Source organism: Hypomesus transpacificus, chromosome 19 (genome assembly GCF_021917145.1).
Source record: "Hypomesus transpacificus isolate Combined female chromosome 19, fHypTra1, whole genome shotgun sequence".
In the NCBI taxonomy this organism is placed as follows: domain Eukaryota; kingdom Metazoa; phylum Chordata; class Actinopteri; order Osmeriformes; family Osmeridae; genus Hypomesus; species Hypomesus transpacificus.
Window position 1 is genome coordinate 13,320,466 of NC_061078.1, and position 23,281 is coordinate 13,343,746.

Consider the following 23,281-nt stretch of genomic DNA (forward strand, 5'->3'; position numbering starts at 1 on the left):
TCTCCATCACTTCAATGTGTTCATGTTATTATAGCTGTCAACCTTACAGTTTGGAAGGGGAGAGACTTGAAGCACATTGGCTTCATTCTTGGACAAATACATTCCTAAGAATTAAAGGATAGGGGAATAAAAAGGGGAGCAATAATATAACACTTGATGTTTGCTCCTGTGACAATACCACCACTCATTATGAACAAAGTAGCAACAAAGTATATTTTTCATGATTCATGATTCAATCATTAAAAGCCATTATTATGCAGTTCAAGAAGTAAGGCGTAGTCCCCCAGTTCCATTTCGAGCACAAACATCAGAGTAACTGTATCAGAAGGTCAGAAAAACTCCACTATCTTGAGTTCTGTGGCATGAAAATATTTCTCTCCAGAGCACAGCAGTCATAATAGCGGCCTACACAATTAAAGCTCTGCAACAGTCTTCGAGTGAAGAACTCCAAGAGGATAATGGTTGACTATGACAGAACTACTTCATGCATGATTTGCAGGATTTAGCTGGGATAGTACTGATTGGAGCAGATGGCATCTATAGAATATTCGCCAAAATATCAGATGTCAAATTATAACCAAAAGTGTAGCTTGATAATTCAAGAAGGCTACTGTAAAAAAAGATAGACAACCAACCGAGTTATTCCATTTGAGGCCAAAATCGGCAATAAAAAGGACTAAAGCGCCCCCTACCGTTCACGATATAACACGGTTGATTGAATATCGTTCAGTATTTTGCTATGACTGTAAAACCAATCGTTAAGAGTATCAATATTGCATTTTAAAGTGAATATACAAATAACAGGAAGCAACAAACCATAACCTCAGAAATATAAAACGTTTTTGAAAATCTTTCGTTGAATCGAATATTACACAAACTTCTCATTAGGTGCTGAATTGGAACCACCAATACTATTGTAATGTATGGTTTTCTTTAGCAAGTAATTTGGCATATACTCAATGAAATGCACCTCACCAGTTTTTTCTGTTTTGGGCGGTTTTCTGTTCAACAGTCCATTCTTGACAGCAAAACTGCAGCTCTCAAACCGAGTACATTCTGATTTCTGCGCAGACTAATCTTGTCTGTATAACGGCATGGAATGAAGAAAAAATGAAAAAAATTGAGAGAACAGGAAACGATGACGGCCACTCTGTGAAAGTCATTCGGGTTAATGATATTAAATGTACAACCCATTTCAGTACTTCTGAACATTTTTAAATATTTTAAAAATGTTAACTATACAACAACATTATGTGATATTGACAAACAATGATTGCTCTTTTTTGATATCCGTTAATAGTTTGTAGATTTTTGTGGTCTGATCTCTGTTCAAAACTTTGATAGTTGTGGCCTAATCCTACAATTCCAAAGAATAATTTAGCCGCAAGCAACAATGGCAGATTCCACAAAATATTGTGCGAATGACATGTCTGCATGCACCGTGAATTGATCTAATAGCCCAAGAGTTACAGAACCTACACTCTAGCACACTGAGACACAGACAGTGTTATGCTTCCATAGTGTGTTTGAGAGATTCCACAATTGTTATGCTTCCATAGTGTGTTTTAGAGATTCCACAATAACTAGTAACGTAAATGAGACTTTATCCAGTGTCCAATAAAGTCTCGCAACTTAGATATGGAAAGTTTTGAGTGAGGAACAGAAGAGTTCAACTTGCAGTTGCCTCTTAAAATGAATTATGTTCCACACTCTAAATTCTCTCTCTCCTTCGTTGGGAAAGGAAAGACAAAGTTGCAGTTGTCTCCATTTTTTTCCGGAGCTGTAGTATCAAATGAATAGCCAAAGTCCAGAAGTAGCCATTCATTTGATACTATATCTGGACAAAATGTCAGCTTTCTGGACACTGACCATTCATTTGATACTATATCTGAACAAAATGTCAGCCTTCTGGACACTGATCATCACCAGCTGCATCACAGGCACTGCACTATCTATAATTCCAAAAATCTGTGTCAACAACATCATCGCGGGCACTGTGCTCTATCTATAATTTCAGGAATCTGTGTGTGTGCCACCAATTCTATCACGGTCACTATGCACTATCTATACTTAAGGCATTTGTGTTTCACTGACATCTTAATCACTGACTGCATCACGGGCACTGTGCACTAGTCCTAATTAATGATAGATTTGTCTCATACGTTTTTGATCTCAGATGTCGCGTCCCGGTGGACAAACTTCAGGAGAAAACTACAAGTAGGCTATTTTGTTCAACTGCTTACATTTTACATCTGTATTTAAATAAAACACTGCCAAAATATTTCAGTAATTTATTTCAAAATTGAAGGTATCACAGATACAAGAGTTAAGAACACTTTCATTAAATCAACCCAATATAGCAGTTAGCCGCACATTTGCAACCATCCACCTACCACCAATATCTAACAAACTCTTCACTATCCAGTGGTATTGACACATGGTCATATAAATGCTGTCTAATGTAAGTATGAGACTATGCAAGTTATGCTGAGAACTAAAAGAAAATTTGGGATCCGTGTCAGATTCATCTTAATTAAGGAATAAGAGCTCAAAGGATGACAAGCACAGCACACAAAATGTGTCTAGACTGTGAAACTGGGATCTGTCTACAGTTACAGGCATCTTTTTGGAATAGGCCTATAAATGATTTCGCACTATTATGAAATGACGACATTGCATGATATATTTTCATCCTATATAATGCACACCGGATTCCCTCAAATAATATGGAAATGTGACAGGAGTGTTTACAACAATGCAAGCAAAAGACCAATTGCCTGTAAATTTACTGAAGGTAGTTAAAAGCATCAAAATAGGTTCATACAGGAAATAGGACTTCAAATAAAACATGCATTTTGAAAGGATATATTACAAAACATTTCTTATGAATTGTTTGTGATTTCCGCAGCAGATTTTTTGTAGGCATTATTACCTTGATATTCATTTTGTTGTTAAAAAAATGCAACATATACTCCAATTTTATACAACTTGACAATAACTATCAGCCAAGATAAACATAAGCTTGTGCAAATTGCTAGCTTTATCCATTGGAGAGTGAAATACTGCTATTTGCAGTGACAAATTATGCTTCCTTATATTATTAGTAAATAAGACAGATCCCTAATACATTATTATACACTGGCAGTATATCGAAGATCTCTGATCAAAACACCACAATGAAGCCAATCTGACAGAGATCCTTCACTATGATCACTTCCCAAACACATATTATCATACACAATGAAGCACAGTTCCAAATAAGCAATCATTCACAAATGAGGATGCAGGAAGAAGGAATCAGACAGAAGAGAGGGGGGGGGGGGGGGGGGGGGGGGGGGGGGGGGGGCTCAGTCACAGTGAATTAGCTTCTTCCAGTGCCTTCATTTCCTACAGGGCCTGTTTAGCTGAGCACCACATGGCGGTCGAACACAGACTTCCTCTGCTCCTGGACCTGCCTCCTCCAGCGCTGCTGAGCGTGCTCCACTTTGTTCAACATGTTGGGCCGCGACTGAGAACGAGACAACACGTTGTGGGCGTTAGCGAACGGCTGCTGGTCCTACATGAGACACACACAGAAGAAGGCATGTCAGAAGCACAATCAGTCTAGAACGTTCAGTCATCCCAATCCCCTTCGCCGACACAAATGCACGTACCCCGACGTCATCATCGCTCTGGATGAGCTGAGAGTGTCCAAACAGCCTCCTCTTCAACATGGGCTCCAGCAGGGTCAGGTACACCATGTAGAGCAGCAGCAGGCCCAAAATAGACAAGTAAAGGATAATGGTCACCTGGAACAGAGTAGACATGTACATTATGGATAGCACTGACTATAACGCTATTATAATTGTCAAAGAATGTTATACAATGTGTTGGAGTGGTGTCACTTTAACAACCTATAGTCTGTGTGTGTAATAACTCAACTTAATTAAATATCGACTAACCCCACACTGAACTTACTTTAATGGTTCCAGAGCTTCTTTCCTCATATTTGCATTCACAACGTAAGCAGTATGCCTCCACATCGTTGCCATCAACTGGCATTGGCTCCACAACATGCAGACAGTTACTAGGGGTGAATACAAATTCAATCTCACTGGTTTACAGTAGTTAAAGCAGTGAACAACAAGCCTGGGAAGGGTTTACAGGAAATTAGTCAAAGGCACAAACAGAAAAGTACCGATGCTGTATTGGTACATGTTTTCTTTTTTATTGGAGGCATGTTTGTATTTGTGGCAGTGTTCGTGATGACGTACCAATCCTTCAATGAAACATTTTGCTTGTAGATCTGTCCTTCTACATCTCTGTAGGGTGGACAGATGCATTTACATCGGATGTCTTCTGAATTCTGGTGGATCAGAATAATAATATAAGATTAATAATACAATTATATTGATTGCTATTTAGTTAACTGCGACAGACAGGGACGAGATACCACAGTCAACAAAACGACTCAAACGGCCGAATGCCTTTACGAAGCTAACATCAAACGACAGCATGTTACCGCGAGTAGCTAGGCTAGCTACGTTACAGTACCCCAGTACTCGTGTAAACTGACTGTATCTAGCAAACTAATTTCACATTTAAGATGTTACATTCCAATCAGGTGCGTCTTAAATATACATGCCATTGCAATTTAAAAAATCAATATAGCCTAGTTCTAGCATCCTAGCCTAGCTTGCCTTGGCATCCGTTGTCTGTGTTGACATAAGTAGAAAACAAACAACAACTGAGAGCAGTTGGACAGCGACGGAAGACACCATTATCCTTTGTTTCGATTTGAGAATACTTATTTGGTCGTATGTGGCGAAATCTACCAGCAAAATACTTATACTAAGATATTACTGTGAACCAACTGTAAAGACTTAGGAGCCCACAACTAGCTAGCCAGCTAGCTAAAACCCAATCAGCTGACTACAGGCGCGTCTTCCTGTGTCCATAAATAATATCCCCACTAGTACGGTACAACCGGAACTAATCATAGGCCTTTTATTAATTCTTTAGCATAAAAGTAAAAGAGGTATGAAACCAAAACACAAGAATACTTTTATTCGCTTTATTTACAACATGTTAAATGTACAAAAAATATAGACATACATTTATTTACTAAAACATAAGTGAATATAGAGCAATTCTATTTTACAATCCACTCACTCCGTCACTTCACTCCGTCACCCTCGTACAGTAATGGTCTACTTGAGTATGAAGGCTACTCCATCACTCCATTTTGTGAGTGAAGAGTGTCTTTGGTAGCTGTTGGTGGTCCTGGTACATTAGTAATTTGACAGAGCAAGGTCTTGTCTATTGTCCAGTTATAAGGCAAAACCATGATTTCGAAAGAAAAATAATAATTATACATGATTTTGAAGCAGCCACCATACATGTGAGTATGTGTTAATGTGTCAGAACTACTAATACCAGGAATGCAGTTAACTACAATACATTATCATTATCACAGACTTTTTACATCATATACAAAACATTCATAGGAATAATTGCTTTTGCAGTGTCACTACATTCCTTGTAGTGCTATAATGTTCCCAGGATAAGGTCACATTTGTGCTATATTTGTTTTGCATCTCATTCAGCCAGTTATCTTCTAAATGTGAAACAGTAAACTTGTTAAGTATGTTATAAGTACACACTATCTATCTTGTTGACATTCAGTATAAATCTCACATAACTAGTGTCAGGTGACACTTGCCTTCTATGCTATTGGTGAAGATATAGATACATCATGAATTTTCATGAATATATTTACCAGTGTTCAAACTGATGCATTCATATTGCTAGAAAACGAAAGGATGGCTTAAAGCTCTTGGGCATCACCAAACAAAGGTTGAATATAGAAGCGGTTTGTAACTTCAGAGTCAAACATTGAAAAGACTATTCAGAATCAGCCTAACATTCAACAAGCTCAAGCACATAATTTGATGATCCTGCGGAAGCAAGGGCAAGGAGTGGTGTCAGAACCTGCCACTTTGTTCCAGAATTAATCGCTTTCCTTAAGGGCCAACAGGAAATTACTGTGAGAAATGCCTGATTGGTTTGTTTCATCAAAATAACTACATTAAGTGTACAGTCCACTCTTGTCATCGATCCTCATAGGACAGGATAACTAAAAGATATGTGTGTATTGGTCAGTGGAGAACATAAAAGCTGAAGCCACTAACTAAGATAGAAACTGTTCATGAAAGTTCCACAGAGTAAGGCGGTGGCAACGAATAGCTTCTAAGGACGTAGGAATCTCAAGACCTTGGAGCGTAGGAATCGGATGAATGATTTGGGGAACATTTCTTTTGACTCTTGTGCTGTGTAGTTGAAGAAATTCTGTGGATGGGCTAAAACATCAAACAGTGCCTTCATGAGCTTCTTGTCCTGCAAAAGATACAGACACACAAGTTAAGATGCTAAATATAGTTTGTAGTATGTCAATAGAGGACATCCATAAAGAGAAACTGGAGTCTAAGGAATATTTTAGATATATATTTAGGTATAATATTTTAAGACGCTGGTATCTTTACAGTAGTCTGAAGAAGACTGCTGCTATTCACTTTCTCATTGTCACATAGGCCATTTCATTGTTGTTTTTACTCAATTTTATTTTTGGTGTCGACACTTTGTTTTGTTTTGGTGATGTTTTCAGGTATGATAATTATTACTCTTAGAAAAGACTTGGGACTCAAAGGATAGAAAACAATAGACAGAAATAGAAAACAATATTGTCGCCACAAGAGGGCCCTATATGCAAACATTAGTGTGTCTGGAAAATACAATGAGCAAGGTCCTATGCATTAGGGGTAAATAGAGCACAGTGTTCACCTTGAGAATTTCCTGGTGATTCTCCGATGCATACAACCTTCCGTCTCTGACTATGTCTTCTATTAGTTCCTGGTAATCTTCTGAAATGCATAGATTGGCAGTGCATTAGTTCATGTATCCCTTTCTGTTATTCATAAATAGAGAAAAGAAATCCCTTCCGCAGATAACGTGTGTTTCTTACCATCATAGGTGACGTAGGGAACCTGGAAGCCCTTCCCACTGTTCCCCTCATTGGATCTGAACTGGATCCACAGCCTCTTGGAACGGGAGGTGAAAGCAATGGGCCGTTCGTATGTCTGGCACGTCTCATAAGTTGTCACAGAGTTGGGAAGAGCTGTGCCATCGGGAAATACGTCCATGTGTCAGACACCAGAACGCCATTAAGATCAGGAGCCCTAATGTTATATCGAAACCTCATAAGGGCATTAAGCTCTGTCCTATTGTAAGTGCATCACCTCATAGGGGTGCTAACATGCTATGCGGCCTCAGCTGCCAAAACTGACACCTGACATCTTTCAAATCCCAAAACATGAATGAATGGCCTATTGCCACCTACAATTACTCGACACTTGCACTTTAGCACACATGCACCATGATACACCCTGCTGACCTTCACACACACACGCACACACACATACACACAGACACACACACATGCAGTACTCACAGCTCTTCCTCATGACCAGGTAGTCTCCACACTCATCCTCGATGGGGAGGAAGATCTCTGGGACCACGATAAGGATCCTGCGTTTAGGCGGCGGGTTGATGGTCCAGGTGCACTCCACGTTGGCCGGGTAGTTCCCCGGGTAGTTGGGGGACTCGATGTAGCCAGTGAAATCTCCCAGCTCCCCTCCACACTGCCGGTCTGTGAGGTAACAGCATGGTGTCAAATAGTTTACGCTGTTCTAGGGCAGCAACGCCAATTATATGCAGCAGCACTCCATTTGGGTCACCGAGCAACATGGCTCTCGTGAGTCCCAAGACAAGTGTTGAGCCAGGTTTATATGTTGTCCTTTACTCTCTGGGGTGTTTTATTAAGTCTATGAAGTCATTCGATACAGACATGCATGCAGTCCCTCTCCGTCCTTCTCTTTGAGAAAGCCATTGTGCGTACTCAAACACTGGACATACTTTTGCACTGCATGATGTTGGTGGAGCCGTCAAAGTCAGTGGTGGTGTTCCCTGGACAGGCGGTGCAGTAGTTCAGACCAAATTCCACTTGGTAGGTGCCCACTGAGCAGCGGATGCAGCGGTGTGTACTAGTGTTGTAGAAGTGTCCGGGGGAGCACTGGACTACAGGAGCAGAACACAAACAAAAAGAAAGTTGCACTGGATTAGGGCTTCAAATACAGCTTGGAATGTGTGTGTGTGCTTCTGTCAAATGTAGTTTGAACTCGGATTGAGTCTGTCAGCATCAAACAGCAGCTGCAGGGGGCAGTAGAGCTCCCTTTCAAATAAAGAAACATGGAACTCTGTCGAATCCTCCACCAGCCTTCCATACAGGATACCATGATGTTACGATGCAACGCGTCAGTTAGTGGCGGTGCGTTGGTGCACGCAAACACAGTTCTGGAGCCAGGCTTGGTGGAGCCGGATCGTGAAAAGGACCCCCCCCTCACCTTTGGTCTCACACTCCTGGAAGGACACGGCTCCGTGGTGTTTGGTGACCAGACTCCCTCCACATGGGAAGCAGGAGGTACGACCCACCTCGGGCTGGTAGGTGCCCAGGGGACAGGAGAAGCAGGGCAGGAAGCCGTCGTGGGAGTACTGGCCAGGGAGACACTGACCTGGGAACACAAGAGTATGAGGCCAGTCTTGATATAGCAATACACAGACGCATATTGAAGTCTGTCAGGTCAATAACAATGTTCTGTTTTGCTACATGATAGCCCCTACAAATTGGAATGACAGGGAGTTAACCGCCCGACATTCTATCATTGCGAGACTATTTAGAACCAGAGCAGATGTCATTCAGGTGATGTCATGCCTGTTATCTTCCTCTAAACAACCTCTCATATCTTCTGAGTGGCTATAACAAACTGGCTGCCCCAGAGACTCCAACGATAGCTGTATAGCTCTCTCTGTTTAGTCTATCTTTCAGAGAAGCGGGAGATGGGATCAGACAATTCAGCCACAAACTGGCCGTGATAACAGTGTTTGCGGAGCTAAAAAAGTGATGGCTCTATTCTTCTTTTATTCAGAAGTGGGCAGGGGCCGGGTGTGTGCCTGTTTAATTCAAACAGGGCTTAAAATGCTGTAAGCCGAGAGTTCCTAGACGTTATACAAAGCAGAACATCTGCTGGCGAGATGCTTATCAGGGCACCACTCCTTTCTGGGGAGTCCATACACATAACAGGATGGGATTTGAAAAAAAAAAAAAACTTTAAAAGGTTGCTTTTGAAAAGATTTGAGTAGACACACTGTTTTTTTCTGGCTCCAGTAGCAGACTTATCTCCTTTTGAGCACGCAATTAGGTCCTTAATTCTTGATATTCTGACCTGGACTGTGTACAGTGGTTCAGGTTCTGTGTCGTGCCTTACCGCCACACTCTGAGATGTTCCGCGCTCCCACAGTCTTGGTGCCCCCATGCACCTCGGGCCCCGGACAGAGCTCGCAGGACATCTGCCCCTCCTCATCTTGGTATGTTCCAGTTGGACACAGAACACACCTTCCCTGATCCCCGTCGTGGTACGTTCCAACCGTGCAGCTCACTAGCAGAGCGAATGAAGCAGAAGGGTTGGATAAAGATGCTGCCCGCAAAAAAACACACCTCACACATACACGGCTTCCAAAGCAAAGCTCTCCCCCTCTCCCCCTCACACACGCAGACACACGCATACACAAAGTACCCGAGCGCGCCACAGAGGCCCAGTGTTAAGCTGTTAAAAAGGCATTGCAAATCGACCTGATGCAGCTATGCAAAAAATCCAGACAAATAAGAGCACAGAGCTCCTCCACAGCTGCCTTACTGGCCCACATCAAACAGGCTCTTATACTTCACATAACACGGCTGCGCATCGCCAAAGAGCTCTTAATACCTTCATGAGCACCCTCGCCCCTACCAAAGCAGACACCGGGGCAAGTCAAAGAGTAGTTTGCCTCTTATCTCTCTAGACTGCGTAGGCCTGATTATAGGGATGTGCACCTTTGGCTCTTATTTCTCTCTTTTAGGTTTTCTACCTTCTAGCAAAGGCACCTGTAATTAATTTGTGAATTATTGTGTCTGTCTGGGGGGTGATGTCAAGCATGTTCCTGAGTGCCTAATCATCTTTCTCAAAAGCAGAAATCTTTTTGTTGTTGTTCTCTGCTTCGAAATGTCCCTCGGTAGAATCAGAGTTGTTTTTCGAGAGAGAACTGCCGTTAATGAGGCAACGTTGACCAAGCTTTCATGCACCGCCATTATATATGCCTCGGCAAATTGCTAGACTTTCTTCAGAAGGAAGAAAATGTAATTCTCTTGAGGGCAGTTCATTTTTTCTGCCTTTTGTTTATGCTGAATGACCATAAGGAGCCACCATTGCATTGTCTCCTCCAGCTTTTATTTGAAGGAGGGAGAGAGGGAAAGAAGGGAGAGAGAGTGAAAGTGAGAAAAAAAACCTTGAAGCCTTTCAGATGCAAAGAGGCAATTCTATAGAGTCCTCGAATTGATGGCCCCAAAGAGGTTTAAAAGACCTTTCACCTCTATTCAAATCCCCAGCTCTTGCCTATTTGATGACATAGGCAAACACTATGGTATCACAGTAGTAAGGAGCTGAACCCAATAAAAGGGGTCATGGTTCTGAATCTCCCCATTCTGCCTGTCCAAATCGCTTCTTGCGCCTATCAAGCAGAGGCCCAAACAGCTGATGCTAATTGATTCCCATGGTGTAGCTGAAGTCAATTCTCCTCAGCGGTTTAGTGGATGGGGTCATGCAGAGTGGCCCTGGCTGAGGGGGGATATAGCACTCAAACTGCCAGCTTGAATCAACAGCACTTCCTAAACATCTCCCATGTAAAAACAAACATGCAAACAGCTTCACAACACTGTTCTAATAGACTAGACAGGCACACAAGTGTTCACAAAGCAGCTCAATGCTCAAGACTCATTCACAGCACCTCAGACACCTCACGACACCAAGCTATGCTCTAGTCTACTGATTTGTTTATAGTAACACATTGACCCCTTTCAATGCACAACACGATTGTAAAAAACAATTTAGCCAGAATTCAATACAAAAGCCACTAAGTAGTCAAAATGACGACTTAGAAAATACAGTGCCCTCCAAAAGTATTGGAACAGTGAGGCGAATTCCTTTATTTTTGCTGTAGACTGAAAACATTTGGGCTTGACATCAAATAATGAACGTGAGACCAGAGATCAACGTTTCAGCTTTTATTTCCAGGTATTTACATCAGGATCTGATGCACAACTAAGAAAATATCACATTTTGTTTGAATCCACCCATTTGTCATGTGAGCAAAAGTATTGGAACAGATATACTTAAAACATATTTAAGTGAATAAGACTTAATATTTAGTTGCAAATCCTTTGCTTTCAATAACTGCAGCAAGTCTGTGACCCATTGACGTCACCAAACTTTTGCATTCTTCCTTTTTGATGCTTTCCCAGGCTTTCACTGCAGCCTCTTTCAGTTGTTGTTTGTTTTGTGGGGTTCCTCCCTTCAGTCTCCTCTTAAGCAGGTAAAATGCATGCTCTATAGGGTTTAAGTCTGGAGATTGACTTGGCCAGTCTAATACCTTCCATTTCTTGCCCCTGATGAACTCCTTTGTTGTTTTGGCAGTGTGTTTTGGGTCGTTATCTTGCTGCATGATGAAGGCTCTGCCAATCAGTTTGGTTGCATCTTTCCTTAAATTGGCAGACAAAATGTTTCTGTAGACTTCCGAGGTCATTTTGCTGCTGCCATCATGTGTTACATCCTCAATGAAGATTAATGAGCCCGTCCCAGAAGAAGCCATGCAAGCCCAAGCCATGACATTACCTCCACCGTGTTTCACAGATGAGCTTGTGTGTTTGGGATCATGAGCAGTTCCTTTCTTTCTCCAAACTTTAGCCTTTCCATCACTTTGGTAAAAGTTAATCTTTGTCTCATCAGTCCATAAAACTTTGTCCCAGAATTTGAGGTTCATCTCTGTACTTTTTGGCAATTTCCAGCCTGGCCTTCCTATTCTTCTTGCTACTGAGTGGTTTGCATCTTCTGGTGTAGCCCTTGTACTTTTGTTCATGAAGTCTTCTGCGAACAGTAGATAGTGATACCTTCACTCCTGCCATCTGGAGGTTGTTGCTGATCTCACTAACAGTTGTTTTAGGGTCTTTCTTTACAGCTCTCACAATGTTTCTGTCATCAACTGCTGATGTTTTCCTTGGTCTACCTGTTCGACGTCTGTTACTTAGTACACCAGTAGTTTTCTTCTTCTTCAGGACATTCCAAATGGCTATACTGGCTATGGCCAATGTTTCTGCAATGGCTCTGATTGATTTTCCATCTTCTCTAAGACTCACAATTGCTTGTTTTTCACCCAAAGACAGCGCTCTGGTTTTCATGTTGTTTTCACCTCTGAATACAGTCTGCATAGACAAAACCTATCTTACCCAATCTGAACCTGAGTGTAGACATTCAGTGGTATTTATTGATTGAATAATGTATGTAATAGGACACACCTGGGCAACAAAACACACCTGTCAGTCACATGTTCCAATACTTTTGCTCACGTGACAAATGGGTGGGTTCGAACAAAAAGGTGATATTTTCTAATTTGTGCATCAGATCCTGATGTAAATACCTGGAAATAAAAGCTGAAACGTTGATCTCTGGTTTCACATTCATCGTTTGATGTCAAGCCCAAATGTTTTCAGTCTACAGCAAAAATAAAGGAATTGGCCTCACTGTTCCAATACTTTTGGAGGGCACTGTACATTTCCAATCAAATGTGAAGATAGGGGCATTGCCGTGCAACATATAAACACTAACTACCTGGTTAGAGTTGTCTGACTGCTATTTGTATGACTTTAAATAGCAACATGGGAAATGTACATTGGCCGGTTCTCTCATAGGACAGCTGAAACCATGTTGTTGTGGGGGGATTTCTTACCCTACTGAGGCACTGAGAATGAGCCCCAATGGGATTTACAATGGAGTGGGCAAACTGAAAGGGCTAAACTGCACTTAGTGAGCTAAGCCAGTGGGGGAGGTGGGGTGGAGGGAAAAAAATATAGCTTCTTTATAGAGCTGAGGGTTAAGGCTCCCTTTCAGCCCCTCTACCAAATTACATGTCTGCACCCCTGCCTTGTCCAACAGGCAGCTTAATGATGATCTAGGATTGCAGTGCAGGACAACCTTGTCGAAGAAACTTTGTAGACTTAGGAGATACAGTCGATAAAACGCACACGCAGTATTGGGTCATTTAAGTTCAGGATCAGACCTCACCCATGCCAGAAAGAAAAAGTCACCTGCTTACTGAGAAGGTCTGTTTCAGAACACCTCTTTGTGGAGAGACGCCTTGAAAACTGCAGCCAGATGTAGGTCTAGGTTTAGACTAGGGTCTTGGGGGTAAATGAATGACCATTCGGTTCAAAAGCTGGTATTTTGAATCATCTCAGCCTCTCATACTGGCCTCGGCAGAGCCAGGCGGAAAGCCGACAGCGCTAAGCTGGCTGTGAGGCCCCAAACTGGGGGCATACACTGGTTTGAGCCAGAGAAAACACATGCCAGCCTCCCTCGCTGTTGACAGTGTGCCATTAAAGCTAATGGATGTTTTCCCCACCATGGGCAGTGTATGAAAAAGGACCAGGGTGCAGCGGCGCTCATGGAGCCGCCATCACACCTTGGGCTGCACTTCATCCCCTGGAGATGCTGGAAGATCTCTCGGTCGACAACAGCCTCTCTGTTCTCTCTCTCTCCGAGCTCGCGCTCCCAACTCCCTCCCCTCAGCAGCTCATTACAGCACGTCTGCGCCCAAATATGGCCGTCATCTGGCCAACACCTGCTCCAAATCCAATCATTAAACCAACATGTCTAAATATATATCACTGGCATGGACTATTTCAACTGCTTGAGACGCTGCTCAGACTGTGTCCAGCAGGACTGCCTGTTACTGGGCTGCTGTGGTCCATCGGTCAGAAAGAGACACAGCTAGATCTGTAAAGGGGGTTCACTCACCGCACTTTCGGTCCACCAGCACCTGTCCTGTCCCACAGTGTTCTGGCAGGTCCACGGGCTGGGCCAGCCGTTTGGCTAGCTCGTAGTCAGAGCCGGCAAAGTGGAGGTGGAACTGTTCTCTGTTGATGGACTTCCTTAGGGTACGGATGGTCTTCCTCAGTCTCTTCTCTGAGCGTCGACGAACACAGCCCAGGTCACAGCTCTCTGCTGAGAGAAGCAGTCAATACCAAAACTGGCCTTGGAAAACGAACACTGCAAAATCCCAACACGCACATTCAAAGATGGCGACTGGTGCTTGACTGAGATTGGCAAACCCAACACACCCACACACTCATGCACATCCACTCGCACAGACTGTTTTGAACAACCCGAGGAGACCCCAATACTTCCACCCAGAAACCACCACCTCAGCCACGTCAAAACAGGAGATACTTTAACACGTTGTCTTAAGTGAAAAACAGCAGGAGCGGAGAGAGAGAGAGAGACAGAGAGAGAGAGAGAGAGAGAGAGAGAGAGGGAGAGGGGAAACAGGTGGCAGCATGCGACCCCGAGGTTTGAGGTCACAGGCAGGTAGGGCAGAGAGACCAACCTGTTACCTCCTCTAGGTTCACATCCAGCTCAAACTCGGCGGTGATGGAGGAGCCGTCTTCTTCCCCGGCCTTCCTGCCGTGGCGGCTTCGCAGACGGCGGCCAGACGAGTCGCAGTGCAGGCTCACGTAACTGAACTGGACGTTCTCTGTGAAGGGTGACCTGCTGTCTGTGAACACACACACAAACAATTCAGTATTCTGTCCTCAATCTTTTTTTGTTGAAACGGGTTATGGGAATTCTATTTCAAACAAATACTTGAATAATGAATCAATAATCCTAGAATTGGCTCTGAGCCACGGTGATTTCTTGGGGTTGAACATCCAGTCTTTTTCTCAGTCCATTTGTTCCTTTTAGACGGAGTGTTGGAGGGAGGGGGGGGGGGGGTAAAGAGAAGAGACTGGGAAAATGTCCCTTTCTAGAGGCAATTGCGTCTTTTCATATGACACTAAGGGATGTTAAACACCATGCCGGAACCTTTTGAAGAAACAAAATAATCCAACAATCGGAAGTCCGTTTGATTGATGGCTGGGTAGGGCCAAGCTGAAAGGCATGCTATGGCTAATTACATTTTCCCCTGTCACTGTGAGACAATGTGCAGTGCTGACACATTCAAAACATTTTGGACCATACTACTTCCCCCACATATTTCTTTCATATTTGGATCCCTCACAGTTTCCTTCTGCTCAGCCCCAAGGTCTGGTTTTCTTTTATTGACATTGTTGTTGAAATGTAGGCACTTGGAGGGAAGACCTGCATTGTTTCATCACAGTTACAGGAAACTGTTGTAATTCAAATCTGCCATCCCTATTCGGAGGAGCTCGGTGTGAGGGACTCCCATACCTGACTGAGCCGTGCTCAAGGCCTCTCTCAGCCTGTCCTGACTCCGCTTCAGGTTGCACTTTCCCGGGCCAGACTTAAAAGTGGCCGTGGCCTTAATCCGTGGAACACTTGACACTTCTGATCCTACACAACAAAGGGGGAAGAACAGCTCGTTAATCCAAGACAAACAGGAAAAAAAGCCTCAGCCTCCATATTGTCCCGACGTACAGAGCACATGTAAAGCTTGAGTGGGTGTCAAGTAGTTTTCCCTGTGAGTGTTTGCGAGTTTGTCGATGTCACGGAGTGCTCCGGTCTGCTGCAGTTCAGTGATGTTGTGTACTTGCCCGTGCAATACGAGCCACTGTTGTTCCTTTGTGCTCCGGTCAGGCAGGGCAGAGGCATTCCACAGGTCACTGTATAGGAATCCCCAGTCCCTGCAAACACACACAGGGGCCATGAGACAGGCCAGCCGAGACAAAAGGCAGGGCCACAAAAGCCAACGGCAAACAGTCGGCGTGCCGGAACATGAGGCGCTGCTATGCAGCCTCACGTCGCTAACTGGAGAAAGCCAGGGACTGCAGAGGAACCTCAGTACATACTGTACATTCACTTTAGAAAAGAGAAGTTTGTGCGTAAACAAATGAAATGAACCTTTGGGATAGAACGGCTGTTTCAGGTCGCTTCTGAATTCAATTGGCTGCTGAGTGACAGGTTAACTCACCACTGCTGATGTGAAACTGGGACTGGCAAGTTAGGAAGCAGCTGTCACCTCCCTCCAGCTTGCTGCAGTTCAAGGTAGGTTTAGAGGGGGGCTGTGCTGGTTGTAAACCCTCAGCCTCTAGATAGAAACCACAACAAACTCGGAGGTAAAGAGAAAACGTTTGACTGTGGTCGACTGGAGGAAGCACAAGAGTAGACGAGCTGGAGGAGGAAGTGGTAAAGGAGAAACAGGAGACTTGAAGGAGTCACACGAGACAGTAGAAACAGCAGGAAGGACTTTCAGGGTTTCTTGCCTTGTTTTGAAGCGAAACACGAAGACAGAGAAGAGCCAAGAAGAAGGAAACAAACTGAACTCAAAGTATCTCCTGTTTTTTGGAACCCCAAGACTGACTCGCAAAAAAAACAAAATACAATCATTTGACATTCCACATTCCCCAGAGGTCACATGACAGAGTACACATGCAAACACACACCACACACACCACGCACACATCATAGCATCTGTGGGCACTGTCTTACCAACACAATCCTTTTTGTTCCAGTGCAGCTTATAACCAGGGTGGCAGTGGCATTCAAACCCTCCCAGGGTGTTCTCACAGCCCTGCTCACAACCTCCATTGTTCACGCTGCACTCGTTTATATCTGAGAACAGAGCAGACAAATCCATATCAGGATGACACACTATCAATAATCGCCACGTGTCTCTGATTTCCTGAAGGCCAACCCAGAACCTTTACCAGGAATGCCATTGTCTTCAGCACACTGTCCGGTGGCTTCAATGCACTGCATCGATCTGTGTCGATCGAGGTCATGGATTCTCCTCGAGACAACCTGACAGTGACTGTCAACATGGAGGCGGTGTATGGCATGCTGCCCTCTTACCTCCACAGTGGGCCAGTCCGTACAGGGTGTATCCTTTGTTGCACACGCACTCAAAAGCGCCAGGGGAGTTCACACACGTGTGGTCACATGTCCTCTCGAAATAGCACTCGTCTATATCTGCAATCAAGAGCACAGTGATGACAGTCATCCACACGCCTCATGAAGAAGGTTTCCCTCCGGAGGAATACAAACCAGACACATCAAATAGTTGTTTTGATCAGGATTCGCATGAGGTATTGGGGATTTCACTTGCCGAGGGATCTGTGTGCGTTGTGGGAATGTGGCCAAAACGTTAAGCTGTATTTGAGCACACGTTAAGGATCTTCAGAGGAATCTGACAAGTCGATACTGGCACCATTGTGTACGAATGTCCCACCCTGTCTTATCTCCCAGTACGCACACACACGCCGCGCACACACACACACACACTCTCCTACGGGTAGAGGGCCGATGACGAGCCTACCTTGGCAGGAACGCTCGTCAGTGAGCAGCTTGAAGCCCTTCCTACAGTGACACAGGAAGCTGCCAATGGTGTTCTTGCAGAAGTGTTCACAGCCACCGTTGTGGAGCTCGCACTCGTCGATATCTGAGAGAAAGAACGTCGTGAGAGGGGTGCCTGAAGGGAAGGCCACGAACGTGTTCGGCTGAGTGGCGACGCTGAGCGGTATAGACGCTCTGTCGGGTGCGATGGAGGCGGGGGATGAGACTGACTGTGGATCTGACCTTTGCAGGTCTTGCCGTCTGGCTGCAGTGTGAAGCCCACAGGGCAGCTGCAGCGCACGCCCGTGGATGTGTCCTTACAGGTGCAGTCACACCCGCCATTGTTCACAGCACAGGTCTCTGAAAGACAAGGCACGCTGGGAATAAACACTCCACGCACAGCATCATGGGAAGGGTTATTAAATAACTCGACGAACTTGCATTGACATTGGGTGCGAGTGCTTTTTTGATACGTGCGCACCAATGTGTACTTAAAAAACTATTTGCATTCATCAAACCCACAGACACTGTTAAGTACCTAATCTTGTAGGTAATAATGGGGTACTTTGGAGGGCAATGTGTAGTGCTTTCTATAAAGGCGACCGAGTCCTGTTTTACTTTGTTAAAATGCTGGCACAGCACCACATGACTGAAAGTGCTAAATGCGAAAGACAACCCCACACCATTCCTGTCCAAAACCAAAGGGAAACATGTGAAATGTACCACTCTGTCAGAGACGCGTAGTTCCTCAGAGGGAGAAACCACGGCTGAGAAAGTGTGAGTCCGTAGTCATTTCACAGTTTGCTCCAAAGCCTGAGGAATGCCCTGGTTTACTGACCATCCACTTCTCTCCTTCCTAAACACTGCTGGTTGGCTTCTGGCACCTCAGCCCACCACACTTGTTCAAGCAGTCAGACTGACAGAACCACTAGCCCGTCTTGTAGTGTGTCGAGAGCACGTTTCCCTGTGTTCTGCCAGAGCTGGACGTACTCCTTGTAATTGTGTCGCTGTTATTTTACCCATTAGCAGCCTGCGTTTGACCCGCTTGTCCACTTCGGCGAAGGACGTGGCGTTGTGGTCCGATGGCTCGGTGGTGGCCTCGTCTCGCTCTGGAACACACACACAGAGACACTCAGAACGTCACATCTAGCACAACGTTGGATAGACTGATACTGTAACTATGGTTTTAAGAGTGCAAGGGGTCCTCTCTCTGTGTGTGTGTTTGTGTGTGTGTTTCTTCTCTGTAACCAGCAGCATGTTTACTCCTGAGCCGTACAATATGGACAATCTCTGTGTGTGGTAGATAGTTCAGGACATGGAGCTGGGAGATGGCTGAGGAGACAATGCAGTGATAATGCTGGAGCCCACACACACTGCTGGCTGAACCAACAGGCCTCCCCTACTTCTTCCACACATATCTGATGACTGATCCTTATCCCAACCATGGTGTGGCCGGGGTGTAAATACGGATGAGTCACCCGGCTAGGTGAACTTAGAAAGCTGCTCCAACACATGAACTATTTCATCCACTGCATTTACAACTTAACTTGAGTTCGTTTTTTTTGTAGGATGGTTTAGGTGCAGATCCAAGGGTGTATGTGAAATCCTCTGAGACACTGCTTTTGAAAAGGGCTATACAAATCGAATTGGATTTGATTTGAGTTGACGTGAGTCTCAATAAGCAGGACGGTGTTTGCACTGGAAACAGCACAAGCTGTTAATATCAGCAGTTAGCAGTTAACTGTGTCAAAGTGTCTGGGTGCAGGAGGTCATCTCTTACCTACACAGGTTCTCCCATCAGGATGCAGGGTGTACCTCACGTGACACCTGCACGTTGGCCCCTGCTCTGTGTCCTCACAGGTGTGCTGGCAGCCCCCGTTACCATGGTTACAGGTTACTAGACCCATAACAACGACAAAGAAACGCAGGTCAGTTTAGGTCCGAGGCGCCTGGCTTGTACAGTATGCGTGTTTGGCCTGGGTGGGGTGGGTTGCAGCGACACGTACGGATACATCCTCTCTGGTTCCTGGCCAGCTCAAACCCCGGGCGGCACTCACAGGCCACGCCCCCCTTGGGAGTCTCCTTACAGATGTGAGCACAGCCATGCTCCTTGTTCATACAGCTGAGGCCCTCTGGAACAGAGGGAGGGAGAGAGAGAGAGGGAGATAGAGGGAGAGAAAGAGAGAGACAAAGACAGACAGAGAGACTCAAAACCTGCTTGAATACTGAATTATTGCAGCCCCAATAGCCGAACAATCCCACAAAATTAGAGCACTTAAAGACACTGAATGTTCAGCACCACTCCAGCTACACTCATAACCTGCAGGCAATGCTGTTTACAGTTGGCCTCTGATCCGTCGTATAACGGTGTTATACGCTGACCTGAGGTCTGCAACAGGCCTTTTAGGCACAGAACAATACTGCTGCTCGGGGAAGCCTGATCCATTCATCTGGCTGACAAACGAGGGCAGTGGACCGATTAAACGTGCAGCTCCAAATGGAGCCGGTTGAGGCGATTCAAAACAAAGAGCAAAGCCACATCAGCAGGATGAATGAGAGTTCCCTCAAAGGCGGAGGGAGAGTGCTGGCAGATCCAGCCAAGGAACAGTTCTCTGAACGGACCTGAGGTGAAGTAGACGTGGAAGAGCTTAGGCTTCTGTCCTGTTTAGCTGTGAACACATCTGCCTGTTTATTTGAGTTACTCCTGGCAATTCCCCACAGCTGTATGATTTAGGAATATACTTTGACGTAAAGCAACGCTGTGGTATTTACAGTAAAACCATATTCATCAGACCTATTAACCGTCCAGGAATCATACGCCTTCTTCCCTCCAAACCACTGGGAACTGCTGATACATGCACAGCAAATCCTTAAAGGTTTAGGCGTTTGGCGGGTTTGCCGAGAGAAAAACCAATGGTGTGGAAAGCACTTGCATCTCAACAATAATGAGAAGCAACCGACACATAAAAAAGGAGCTTTATTCTCATCTATGACACAGGCCACAAAGGCCCAAGTGTTGCAGTTATTAACTTGTGTTGTTCCGAGGGACACAGGACTTCTTTTCCCACAGCGTGGGTTTGCTTCAGATAATGCCTGAGATGGGATCCGACTTAAAAGCTGTCAACCCTCATTCTGCTGTCAATCACCACTTTGTGTGTAAACATTTGATCACGAGCTCCATCATTCTCTGCTGTGCCCCTGACAAGGCTTATACATTTGCACCCCCACAGACCCATACTGACACAAACACACTCACACACACACACACTGACACACATGCACACAGACAGACTGACTGTTTCCATGGCACTGGATAGAACAGGGGATGATCTATGTATCTGCAGTCACTCACCCACAGAACGTTGAATACAAGTGTGCTGGTTGTCACTTAGGAAAGATCCTTCTTTACAACTGCATTCATAGCTGCCCATGGTGTTGACACATGTATGCTGGCATCCTCCATTGTTGAACACACACTCATCCACATCTGCAGTGATAACCAAAACATTACATTTCTAGACCATGAACATCCATTCCTCGTAACCTGTTAGACATGGCAGGCTACTGTAACTCTAACATTTCAAACACAGCTAAGAGTTTTCTAAGCTACCTGCCACAAACCTGCTAGGTAAAATAAAACGAAGCCTATGACCAACTATTTAGTTAGATTTTTGCTCAATAAAATAATTCGACGAAATAAAACACAAAAACGGTCTTAATTTCAAATACTAATTGTCATATATGGCGCCATTCCTGGCGTTTTCTTTTTCGACCATGTGACATTAATTTGAATAGGTTGTCAACTTATATTATACTCCTTTATACTTTATAGTGAATCGTCTCTTACCTAGACAATTATGTCCATCGTGTGCTAAATTGAATCCATCATGGCAAGTGCAACGATAATTGCCTGGTATGTTGTTACATTCGTGCACACAGCCACCATTGTAGTCCATATCGCATTCATCAATGTCTAAGAAACGGGATATAATTCAAGATTGATGAAGGGTCGCCATTTGAGTATTTGGTGTATAAAACTAGCCACAAACAGTTTGAACACAAAAATATGTAGCCTAAATACTGCGAGATCAATTATGTGTAGCCTAGTTACTGTCATGTTTAATTTCAGTGGGGGGAATTTGAATGAATGTGTCTGTTGTAACTCTAAGGATCACCTAATGTGTAAGTAGTCTGATGAGAGGAGTCATCGCTTCACCGTAATTACCGAGTATAATTACCTTCACAGTGTTTACCATCCCCTTTAAAGCCTGCTTTACACGTGCACTTGTATGAGCCTTGAGCATTCTGACAAATAGCGTCAATGTGACAGCCATCACTTCCCTCTGCACATGGGTCTGCATTGAAATCACACCAGGTTGTTTTAAAATACAATTTATATAATCTCAAAACAAGACTTTTTAATTACTCATGCCAGATGATAATTAGTAATCCATACCCAATCATAAAGGAATATATCATGAATAGGATTTGATCGTGTTTGTTCAACATTTACGGGATTGGATTTTTACAAAGAATCCATCTTATTGTGTATTCAAACTAAGAAGAATCGTTCTGAATTCCCAATAAGATGCGAGAAACAAACATTTTCCCATCGTAAATGATTAGTGGGTGAAAGCCTACTTCACAAAAACAAAACACTGACTGTGTTCGAAAGGCAGCATTTGTAGTCCATCATATAAATGAAATCGATCTGTAATTCTGCAGCAGAGGTATGTAGTAGTTGGAAACTAACGCATTCACTGGGAAAACAACAACATGAGCGCAAACAGTCATTTAAGCGTGCGTAAAAACAGACTATGAAACTTAGAAAACGTACCTCGGTTCTCTGGAAGCGCAGCGCTTTGGCGAGTATTTAACAAGAGCAAAAACAAACAGAAGTCCCTTGCAATACAAATAGCTCCCATGGTGATATGATCCAAGTTTAGAGGTCTCCTCAAAAGGACGCGTTTGCACTGAAGTCGTGACCAAGTGTCCGCCTCATTTTCATTCTTGCCTGTCAATCGACTTCACAAGGGGCTTTAGAAAGAAAAAAGGTGTGAGTATGTGTGTGTGTATGTGTGTGTGTGTGTGTGTGAGAGAGAGAGAGACAGTGCGAGCGAGCGAGTGTGTGAAGAGAGAGAGAGAGAGAAAGCGCACTGATTTATTCCGTTGCAGTTTGCAGTTATATATGACGTTAGGTAGATCTTCAAATTTGCCTTCTGGTTTGGTGTACATGCAAACGCGCTTGGGAAGAAAGATTAACTCGTGTAGGCTGCATCTTCATGGTATCGAACGTCTCAGAAAGTGTGCTCTTTCTCTTCCTCTCCCTGGGTTTATAAAGCGGACAACTCTGAATGCCCAGGCTTCGAAATAATGGTGGTTGTAAATTATCCCATTGTATTTCACACTTGACTGCTCCAGACTTGTTTAGTCTTTGTCGGTGATCAAAGTGCCATCCTTTTGAAATCCGTCTGTTGTGTAAAACTCGTTTGTGAAACTCCAAGCGCACGCTAGGCGCACCAGAATGTATCGAAGTACATAGGTCATATAAATCAAAGATCCTGCCATCCAAGCCTACTAAACTTTTATATAAGGCCTACTTATCTGCCACTTTCACCGTTGATCAAATCATACCCCTTGAGTGTAATAAGCGACTTTGAAAGGCAGCTCGTCAAGTGGGCTTTTATTTATCAGATGTCCATGCTTGTCCGTCACATAACGCCGAGCGAGAACTGAAACTTAAATATATTGGGCTTGTACCACTAACTTAGCAACTCACTCTCTTTGACGCCAGCATCAAGACTTTCTCAAAA

At 44.2% G+C, this 23,281-nt stretch overlaps 2 protein-coding genes across 6 annotated transcripts; both read right to left on the bottom strand.

Moving 5' to 3' along the window:
- Positions 1-2,277: 2,277 nt before the first annotated feature.
- tmem9b (TMEM9 domain family, member B) lies at positions 2,278-4,945 on the bottom strand. 2 transcript variants are annotated; one of them, XM_047041837.1, is made up of 5 exons: positions 4,680-4,945; positions 4,254-4,345; positions 3,958-4,066; positions 3,654-3,788; positions 2,278-3,508 (listed from the first exon to the last, which is right to left on the bottom strand). In XM_047041837.1, the coding sequence occupies exons 1-5, from the start codon at positions 4,758-4,760 to the stop codon at positions 3,401-3,403; spliced, it is 525 nt and encodes a 174-aa protein (XP_046897793.1). In that variant the 5' UTR covers positions 4,761-4,945; the 3' UTR covers positions 2,278-3,400. The 2 variants fall into 2 exon arrangements, with proteins under 2 accessions (XP_046897793.1, XP_046897794.1); XM_047041838.1 differs by having other exon boundaries at positions 2,278-3,556.
- Positions 4,946-5,046: 101 nt separating this feature from the next.
- scube2 (signal peptide, CUB domain, EGF-like 2) lies at positions 5,047-23,234 on the bottom strand. Of its 4 annotated transcripts, none has more exons than XM_047042201.1 (23): positions 22,306-23,234; positions 21,707-21,823; positions 21,316-21,441; positions 20,821-20,955; positions 19,475-19,600; positions 19,249-19,365; positions 18,488-18,577; positions 17,712-17,828; positions 17,452-17,574; positions 16,989-17,105; positions 16,626-16,748; positions 16,108-16,224; positions 15,731-15,820; positions 15,408-15,530; positions 14,566-14,733; positions 13,977-14,180; positions 9,360-9,530; positions 8,439-8,606; positions 7,951-8,112; positions 7,487-7,684; positions 7,001-7,153; positions 6,820-6,899; positions 5,047-6,375 (listed from the first exon to the last, which is right to left on the bottom strand). In XM_047042201.1, exons 1-23 carry the CDS (start codon positions 22,391-22,393, stop codon positions 6,229-6,231), a joined length of 3,060 nt encoding a protein of 1,019 aa, XP_046898157.1. In that variant the 5' UTR covers positions 22,394-23,234; the 3' UTR covers positions 5,047-6,228. The 4 variants fall into 4 exon arrangements, with proteins under 4 accessions (XP_046898157.1, XP_046898156.1, XP_046898158.1 ...); XM_047042200.1 differs by having other exon boundaries at positions 13,977-14,183; positions 22,306-23,233; XM_047042202.1 differs by lacking the exons at positions 20,821-20,955; positions 21,316-21,441; positions 21,707-21,823 and having other exon boundaries at positions 13,977-14,183; positions 22,306-23,233.
- Positions 23,235-23,281: the final 47 nt, after the last annotated feature.

What these genes read in the sequence shown, in the direction of transcription:
- scube2 (XM_047042200.1), bottom strand. Translation starts at nt 22,393, where the DNA reads ATGGGAGCTATTTGTATTGCAAGGGACTTCTGTTTGTTTTTGCTCTTG. An exon ending in TGACGAGCGTTCCTGCCAAG is followed by an intron (nt 17,106 to 17,451) that starts GTAGGCTCGTCA and finishes TCTTGATTGCAG; the next exon opens with ATATAGACGAGTGCTATTTC. An exon ending in CCAGTTTCACATCAGCAGTG is followed by an intron (nt 15,821 to 16,107) that starts GTGAGTTAACCT and finishes GTGTGTTTGCAG; the next exon opens with GGACTGGGGATTCCTATACA.
- tmem9b (XM_047041838.1), bottom strand. Translation starts at nt 4,760, where the DNA reads ATGGTGTCTTCCGTCGCTGTCCAACTGCTCTCAGTTGTTGTTTGTTTT. An exon ending in AATGTTTCATTGAAGGATTG is followed by an intron (nt 4,067 to 4,253) that starts GTACGTCATCAC and finishes ATTCACCCCTAG; the next exon opens with TAACTGTCTGCATGTTGTGG. An exon ending in GAAGCTCTGGAACCATTAAA is followed by an intron (nt 3,789 to 3,957) that starts GTAAGTTCAGTG and finishes ACTCTGTTCCAG; the next exon opens with GTGACCATTATCCTTTACTT.